At 33.4% G+C, this 9,686-nt stretch overlaps 2 protein-coding genes across 2 annotated transcripts; both read left to right on the forward strand.

The window, feature by feature from the left end:
* Positions 1-201: 201 nt before the first annotated feature.
* LOC145566550 (uncharacterized) lies at positions 202-1,356 on the forward strand. The gene has a single exon (XM_081625935.1). The coding sequence runs from the start codon at positions 202-204 to the stop codon at positions 1,354-1,356; it is 1,155 nt and encodes a 384-aa protein (XP_081482061.1).
* A 587-nt stretch (positions 1,357-1,943) lies between these two features.
* Positions 1,944-2,345, forward strand: LOC145566552 (uncharacterized). The gene has a single exon (XM_081625936.1). The coding sequence runs from the start codon at positions 1,944-1,946 to the stop codon at positions 2,343-2,345; it is 402 nt and encodes a 133-aa protein (XP_081482062.1).
* The last annotated feature ends 7,341 nt before the right edge of the window (positions 2,346-9,686 follow it).

Here is a 9,686-nt window from a genome sequence, read left to right on the forward strand (position 1 = left end):
ATTAGTAGGTTCATATCACAATTGATAACCCGGTGTAAACCTATATTCAAGTTACTTAAGAAAAATGTTCCTACAAAATGGAATGACGAATGTCAGGCTTCATTCGATTCAATGAAAGAATACCTCTCCAATCCTCCAGTTTTAATGCCACCAAAGCCGGGGCAGCCCTTGATATTATATCTTACTATCACGGAAACGGCCATGGGAGCTCTCGTGGCACAATACCAAGAGGGTACAAGGAAGGAAATAGCTATCTACTACCTCAGCAAAAAGTTCCTGGAGTCTGAAACTAGATATACGCCTTTGGAAAGAGCTTGCATTGCCCTTATTTACGCAACAAAGAAGCTTCGACATTATTTGCAAGCACATACTATTTATCTGGTTTCGAGGTTAGATCCAATCAAGTACATTTTTAAGAAACCAATCTTGAGTGAAAGAATAGCAAGATGGCATGCGATATTGTCAGAATTTGACATTCAGTGTGTGAATCAAAAGTCTGTTAAAGGGAGGGCTATATCTGAAGCTTTGGCTGATGGACCCATATCGAGTGGGGAATTTAATGATGATTTTTCAGATGAACATATTTTCAGTCTTAGTACGTCACAATGGAAGATGTATTTCGACGGAGCCTCTAACAGGAGGGGCAATGGTGCAGGAGTATTATTGATTGATCCTTATGGAGTATATATTCCCTTCGCTGTGAAGCTTAGTTTCCCAACGACGAATAACACGGCTGAATATGAAGCTTGCATCTATGGAACCAAAGCAGCATTAGCAGCTGGTGCAAAAAATCTCACGGTATGCGGTGATTCTTATCTCATAATTTCCCAGACTATTGGAGCTTGGAAAGTTCGGGACGAAAGGTTGAAAATGTACACGGAGTATCTTCAACAATTTATCATATTCTTTGAAGAAATAGAGTTCAAACATCTCCCTCGTGAGCAAAACAGCTTCACCGATGCTTTGGCAAATCTTGCGGTAAATTTGACTTGGGACGATGATGTAAAGGTACAGTCGATAACGATTGAAGAGAAAGAAATTCTAGTGGTTAATTTTGAACCAACAATTGCTCTATTAACCCAAGAAGACAGTGAGGATGCTCGGTATACTGATGTTAAGAAGTATCTTATCAATGGAGAATATCCCGAAGGGAGTCACAAGAAGGATCAGTTGGCAATTCGAAGGCTAGCTTCTCATTTCACAATATTAAAAGGTTTGTTGTATCATAAAAGTTTCGATGGAAATTTGCAATTATGTATTGATGGGGAACAGACACAAAGGATCATGGAGGAAGTACATGGGGGAGAATGTGGGCCTCATATGAATGGACGAATGCTTGCTCGGAAGATTCTTTGAGCAGGGTATTATTGGACTACCTTGGAAAGTGATTACATCCATTTTGTACGAACAGGCAAAAAATGTTAGCTATTTGTAAACCTTAATCATATGCCACCAGTTAGCCTGAATAATTTTACTTCTCCACGGCCCTTTTCTAGCTGGGGCATAGATATCATTGGGCAAATACATCCGAAAGCTTCGAACGGGCATCAATATATATTGGATGCTATTGATTATTTTTCAAAATGGGTGGAGGCATCATCATATTCAAAAGTAGGGGCAAAACAAGTTTCAAAATTTATAATCAATAACATTATATGTCGGTATGGGGTACCTTTTGAAATTATCTCCGACAATGGTTCACAATTTGAAGGCCATCTTAAAGAAACCCTTGAGAAGTACAAAATCAGGCATCACCAATCTTCGCCATATCGTCCTCAAACCAATGGAGCTATTGAAGCAGCTAACAAAACCATCAAGACGATAATCACCAAAATGACGATAGGGTTAGAGAATGGCCTGATAAACTTCCCTATGCACTGTGGGGATATAGGATTTCCATTCGAACACCAACTGGGACTACTCCATATTCTTTGGTATATGGAATGGATTCTCTTCTTCCAATCAAAACAGAGGTTCAATCGCTTCGCGTAGTGAATGAAAGCGAGATATCTGAAGAACAATGGTTTAAAGAACGATACGATGAGCTTTCTTTAGCAAGTGAACGAAGGTTACAAGCCCTTCACAATATTCAAATTTATCAAAGACGCATTGCTCGTGCTTTTAATAAAAAGGTCAGGGAAAGGAATATACAAGAAGGAGATTTGGTACTTAAGGAAAATCGAGCACCGATTCATGATCCACGTGGAAAGTTCAAGCCAAATTTGTCTGGTCCTTTCCTGGTCAAACATCTTACACCAGCAAGAGCAGTAAAATTGATGGATCTTGATGGAAATGAGTTTGTTCATTTCACCAACCTTGATCAGTTGAAAAAGTATTATGCTTGATTGGTACAGTGTTGTATTTGTGAGATTCGCAAAAAAAAAAAAAAAAAAAAAAAAAAAAAAGTGAATCTCCTACTAGCTTTAGATAGGTATATGTGTATTATGTTCAAGTTTAGATTTCATTCATGTTTGCATTGCATGCTTAAAGGTCATATAGAAATATTCATTATTATTAAAAGACCATGATCAAGTCAATACTTAACAAAATATGATTACAACAAACAAACAATTTTTATTTTATTCAAATATAACACAAACTCTCTCGCTTTTTGGCGAGGTTACAGTTTTTTTTTTTTAAAAAAAAAACCACGAAAACAGCAACCACATACACCATTCCCGAAAAACCAATGCCTTCGGATATGATTTTTCTTTCGGAATTGAAAATGCACAAACAAGGGAAACACAAGTACAAGTATTGAAATACAATAAGGAAATCCTTCTAAGGATTTATTTAAGCATCACCCTCGAGGTCTTCCAACAACCATGTTGCGTAGGACACGGTTGGAACATTATCCTCAAGAACTGAAAATGCTGGGAGCATTCGTGCAAATTGCCATACTCGAGATAATGCCCTAAGAGCTTCCACATTCCCAATTTCATAGGTGGTACAAGGTACCACTGGGAGCTCATGGAGCTCTAGGAGTCATTGGAGTTGGCCTGCTTGTCTCAAGCATCTCCAAGGAAGATAGAAGGTGACGCGACACAATCCTGGAAGTTGGACACCTCTGCGCCTGCTAGTGCTAATTGTTATGGAATCTATGTTGAGAAATGAAATGATCCTTCCACATCAGCTGCGGCGAAAAGGTCTGTCCATGCACCATGGTTGCAACATTGACGGAAAGTAGGAAAAAAAACCTCTCTCCCGAATGTGTCGGGTTTGGTAAGGAATTCGAATAGGTGGTCTAGATAGCTTGAATTTCTCACATAACTAGAGTTGAAGCACGATTGGACATCCTTTGACAAAACCCCCTGGATTTTGTTTCAGATGGTCAAGCCCCATCATAAGTTCCCCTAGGATAAGAGGCCCTAAACGGTTTCCTGACTCAATCCGTGACAACAAAGAAAGGCAGCGAAACATGTATTGCATTTCACTATTCAAAACACTATTTGACACTATTAAAACACTATTTAACACTATTCCAAATAGTAATTTCCGTTACGTTAATTTACGTTGCCGACGTGAATTTGGTCATCTGTTTTATTTGTTTTCCTGTTGTTTTGATCTAGTTTTGTATCTTTTATTTTTTTTTTTTTACGACTATGATAAATATAAATTTGTATTTTAGTAGAGTAAATCAAGATAAGGGTTCACCTTTTTTTTAAGGTCATTCGGTCAAGGGAATATATTTTACTCTTGACTACCTGAAATTTATGTCGTATGACTTAATATTGTATGATTTTACATGGTGTATTTTCACTTTGACCATGTCAATCTTATGATTTTATATGATTTACCTTACTTTATACTTTTAGTAAGGGTTATTATTTGTAATGCTCGTACTTTTAAGGTTTTGCCGTATGTTTAGATGTTCTTGGGTAAATTTATATGTACTGTCTAATAAGGGCAGGGGTTATTGTTTTTACTTTTTTATATAAGCTCTGAAATATTTTGTCCAATCCTATAAGTATTGTAACCTAATGTCTTTGTGTAACTTTCAGAGCTGACATCTCAGAGCTGATATTTATTTTATAAGTGTTGTTTTAATACCTTGGTAAGTATAATAGTCACTAAATAAATTTAGGCACTCTGCTATCGTATACCATGTGAGTATTACAGAGTTGTAACATAACTTGATCATATATTTTCTTTTTTTTTGTAACACCATGGCATTTTAGAACCTTTTTATGTGAATATTAGAGTTGATTTTATTACGATTTTCTTTATTTTATCAGTTTAAGTGTTACAAAACAGATTAAGTAAGTTTGTTACATATAAAACGAAAGAATTTAATATCAAGATTCTCATTATTACCAAAATCTTGATATTTACCAAAATAATCCTTGACTTTTAATTTATTTAATTTTTTTTAATTTACAAATTAATCCCTTTATTTTCCTATAAATACCCCCCTAATTCTCAAGTTTTAGACACCAAAAAATTCCTACAAATTCTCTCTCTAAATTATTTTTTCTCCTCTAATCTTTGCTTTAGTTAAAATCTCTCTAATATAGCTTTATTCTTAAATTATTAGCTTGTTAAAAGCATCTTATAATTAAGTTGATATTGTTAATTTTATTTAAGTGTTGTTATCACCTTTAATTCCTATAAAAAAAACACAAAAATATTTCAAGTTCAAGCATTATTTTTCTTTATTATCCTTGTTAAAAAATATTAGTTTAATTGCTTAAGTATTCCTAGTCTATATTAAAAACCAAAAAAAAAGAGTTTGTTTCTCAAGATTTAGCTTTATTTTTCAAGTTTATTTTCTCTAATCAAAAATAAAAAAAAAGTTCTTTTGCTTTATTTTTGCAATAATTTCCTTTAATATCTCAAAAATCAAAAAAAAAAAAAAATCACTTAGTCTCTTTTATTGCACTTTAATTAAGGAGTGATAATCTTTTCATCCTTAATAAGTAAGAAGGGTTATCCAAAAAATTGCTACATCTAGTTCAAGGTATTATCTTTATTCCTTTCTTAATTTCCTTAATTATTATTATTATGCCAACTAGTGTGTTTGTTTTCATGTGATGTTACCAACAGGGGTAATGACGATATTAGGTGCTAAATTAGCCTTAAATCTTTCATTACTCCACATTAGAAAGCCAAGCCTATTGGTGAGGTGATAGGTTACAAAGAGGGGGTTTAATGGCATTTTGCATTGCATCTTTTTTTTTTTTAATGCATTATAAATATGAAAGATTAATACATTCATGTGACAACCTAATGTATATTTTAAAGAATGATTTATTTCTTAAAGTGAGCTTAAATACCTAAGGAATTAAGAGTTTAAGCAAAGGTTGATCAAGAGTAAAGAATTACTTACCATGACCCAAAGATGGCCAGTGAAACAACCCTTACGACTAGAGCCAGTTCCATTTCTTTAGCTCAAGTGATAGAACTTTTCAAGAGCTTTCCAACCATATCTCAATAATTTATTCGATTTTTCTTTGATTTTTAATTATTTTTTTAGTTCAAACTATCAAAGAGATGAAATGTGCACGTTTTTCTCTTAATTGCTTTTTTAAAATTGTATTAATTTATTAATAAGGAACTAATGGTGGTATGAAACCTATATTACACTATATTATATATATACTTCTTACCTTATGGAGTTTTAATTAAAATGTCTTTAATCTTATTTTAAAAATGACTTTAGAAATAAGAGTTTTAACAAGCTTTAATTCTAATTATTATTTTAAGAAACTTTAATTTTATTTTAAAGAAGACTTCAGAAATAAGAGCCTTTAATTCTAAATGTCGTTGTTTTAAAAATCTCTAATCTTATTAAATGATGTCTTAAGGACTTTAATTTTATTTCAAGATGACTTCATAAATAAAAGTTTTAACAAACATTGTTTTCTTTTATAATTTTGTGAACCTTTTTATTTCAAACCCTTTTGTGACACAAGAATGAATCATAACTTTGCTTGTTCATTCCTAATAATTAATCATAGTTAATATAAGGTTATGGCCTCATTTCCAAACATGAGGTTAAGATTAATTATTTAGTTGTATAAGGTTGTAACAATTATCCATCTCCATAAAAATAAGCTTATATCCCATTATAATTACCCGATGGACTAATTGACAATCGAATATTATTAAATAGTTTATTGTTCCCTTTTATTTGGAAGTAAGGCCTTGACAGGTGTCGTGTTTTATTTGGTCAATTCCATCAAGCCTAAACACATAACCCTTAAAACCTTACAAAAATTACCTTCGAGTGAATTTGAAACCCAAAGTGAGATTATATAGTGAACCCTTACAGTTTCACTCCAAAAAATACCTTGACCCACTAAAAAAGTCGTCAATTGGGACGCATTTGTTGAATTGTCTTCTTCAAAAGACATTTTTGGTAATCAATAATTAGGGTGATTTTCCTCAACCAAGGTGGTTCATTTTACTTTTATGAGTGAATCTGTCAAAGATCACTAAAATCCTACTAACAAAAATGACGTTTATGTCAACAACCCAAGTCAAAAACCCAATGGAATTGGTTATTTAAAACATGGCATCTGTCCGAACTACGAAGGTATTGATCCGTGAGTGAATTCAAAATCTTACTATGATCGGTACGTAGTGCAACTTTGGTGCTCAAACCTACCTTATATTAATTTTTTTTTTTATGTGGTTTACATGCCTTAAAACTTGATTTTTAACAACGCAAGAGCCTGTTGCTTAGAACGGTAGGGGAAGACGAGTTCTAGACGTTCGATTATCTTAACCCAAACCCCGAACCCCATGCCTTATTTCTTTTTATGGAGTTAGCAGTTGATTTTTTTTTATTTATTTAAATTGACTGTTTTAAAATCCGTCCTTATTCGGATAAAAATAAAGTGGCAACTCTAAATCTTTAATTATAAGTTTTATCAGACACTTAAGTGGAACCTTTTATAGACTAATCTTTGTCCACTAAAAATCAGGTACCACAGACGTAGCCAAAATATTGAATAAAAATAAGCAGCAAAAGCGAAGAGACAGAGTAGGATGGCATGAGAAATTGAGACAGAGTTTGAACTCAAATTAAAGCGATTATGTCCTTAACTTTCTAGGACAATGTAAATATTATAGCAAATTTTTCTACTAGTGTCTAAATACTAAATGTGTGATTTAGCTAGTATTTAGTTATAAAACTAAATTGCGGTTTTCTATTCTCAACTCAATGATGTACAAATTAAAAAGAAAAAAAATACTCTTAACTATATAAAGATATGGCTAGCTAACAAAATGAATGAGCTCGCTAATTTGTTGTACTACTTTGATAACTCTTGCTAGCCTAAAAAGAAACCATTCGGTCAATCTGCTTGTTAACGTAGGTCAGTAACAGATAAGAGGACCTAAAAGTATAACATGTTGATTTTTTTTTGAACCAAAGATAAGTGCCCATTTTATTAAATAAGGTCTAATTCCACCAAAGTGATAATGCTTTGGGGAAAAGAACTCAACTGTACATACTCAACATTGTTTCCCGTATCACATCTCGCAACAAGATGAGCTTCCGTATTATAATTGCATTTAACATGATAACCCACCATCATCCACTGTCGCAACCTGAACCACATTCCAAGCATCAGATTCCACCCAAATTTTTGTAAGCCCGAGTCTGGTAGCAACCTGCAAAGCATACCTGATGGCTAGAGCTTCAGCACACTCTAGCGAAGTGGCATGAATTTTCTTCGTAGCAGTTGCAACAATTTCACCCAATTCATTTTTGCACGCCACTCCCAGACTAGCCTTACCAGCAGCAGGAACATGGGCGTCAGTGTTTATCTTGATGCACCCACTTGGACGGCAACTCCATCCAGTAGCAGGCGTCGCACCCATAGACAAAGCAGTAGGCTTGAACACTTTCTGCGCATAAGAATTATATTCCAGCACCATACGAAGGAAACCAGCAGCTACCATGACAGGATGAGGGTGTTCACTTTCGAAAATGGCAAGGTTCTTGCACCTCCAAGCAGCCCACATGAGTGTAACTAACTGTCTCTCCACATCTCCATCAAACTTGCTGTTCAACCAAATCCAAAGATCACCAAAGGAAGAGCTTGGAGCTCCCACTAGGTTGCCAATGTGCTCACTATGTGCCCAGATCTATCTTGCCGCATTACACTCGAGCAACGAGTGTATTATTGAAATACCTCGTATTTTTATACTTATTTTATTTAAAATAAGTATTTTGAGAAGTATTTAAATAAATTGAAATATTTTATTTAAAGTATTTTAATTATTTATTTTAATAAGTTTAGAAATATTTTATAAAAGGAAAGTTTATTTAATTAATTATTTTATTTAAGTTGGGGTTTAATTTAAGAAAGTTTAATTTTAATAAAGTTTTATTAGGGAAGGGAATAGTAAAGATTAAAAAGAGAAAGTTTAGGAAGAAGGGTTTCTAGAGAAGGGGTATAAATATTCAACACTTAAGGCAAATCAAACTTTGCCCACAGTAGAGAAAACCCAAGGTAAACTTCTCTCCCTTTTTCCTTATTTTCCTTTTTCTTTTCTTTCTTTTTTTCCCCCTCCCCTTTCGGCCCTCACCATCACCTCCGGCCACCACCACCACCAGTGGGCCGCTGGCAGCACCAGCCGCCAGCAGCAGGCAGCCACCGGCACTTGCAGCAGCCATGGGTGTCTGTCGGCTGCCCGATTTTCACTAACAAAGAAAAAAAAAGTTAATCTTTTGTTTACAAAAAAAAAAAAAAAAAAAAAAAAACTAATTTAATTCTAGATCTAATTATTAATTATGAGTTTTGTGATTAGATTATGATGTTGACTATGAGTATCATGTGATTTAATTTTCAAATTTTAATTTTAATTAAAAAGCCCTAATTTTGAAACCCTAGATTCATAAATTATTAATTATTGAAGTATTATGTTATAGGATGGCTTAAACCTTTGATTTAAGTGTTTTAAGGCCTAATTAAAGCAAGTTTTCATTAAAATATAATGCTGAAATTTTCGGTAGTACATTAAAAATCATGTTTCTTTAAGGAATTTTAATTACCCATTAATTGGGATTAAAGTATGATGTTTTAAATACAATTTCAGCTTATTTTAATTAAATTATGAGAGGTTTAATAATAGTATATATTGCTGGAAATTTGTGTAGAGAGGATTTTAATACTCTTCTATGATTTTAAATTGCAGGAGACTTCGAAGTGAGTGATTTCTATTAGTTGTGGCGATTTTAAGATCGTATTCAAGGTACGTTCGCGTACGTAGCATAATTTTATGGATGTAGTAGCATGGTAAATATGTTTAATTGATTACAAGTAGTATCATGCTAGATTTGGAATGGAAATTATGATTTGGTTGTTATTGGTGATTGAATTATGAAGCATGATTTATTTGTGATGGACTAATGGTTGGAAAATAATAGTTTGGAATATTGTATGTGAACCACACTTTTATTTATGGCATGATAGAGAGCATGTTTAATTAAACTAAATGTTTAATTTGGTTTGGAATATCAAAAGAGAATTTTATTATGGTTCATATAATTTTTATTGATGCTTTAAGCATGAGAAAGGAGTTATATAAGTGTCTATGTACACGAGAAATAAATTGTATGTTGGTGCCTTAGTGCACTTAAGGTGTTTTTAACACCGAGGGATAGGATTTTTGGCGCATTAAGCGTTTAAGGTATCATTGACACCGAGGTAGATTTAAAAAGGGATCAACATTAA

The sequence above is a fragment of the Chenopodium album genome, chromosome 11 (assembly GCF_948465745.1).
Source record: "Chenopodium album chromosome 11, dcCheAlbu1.1, whole genome shotgun sequence".
Classification (NCBI taxonomy): Eukaryota; Viridiplantae; Streptophyta; class Magnoliopsida; order Caryophyllales; family Amaranthaceae; genus Chenopodium; species Chenopodium album.

Coding starts and splice junctions, on each gene's coding strand:
- LOC145566550 (XM_081625935.1), top strand. CDS start 202: ATGGGAGCTCTCGTGGCACAATACCAAGAGGGTACAAGGAAGGAAATA.
- LOC145566552 (XM_081625936.1), top strand. CDS start 1,944: ATGGATTCTCTTCTTCCAATCAAAACAGAGGTTCAATCGCTTCGCGTA.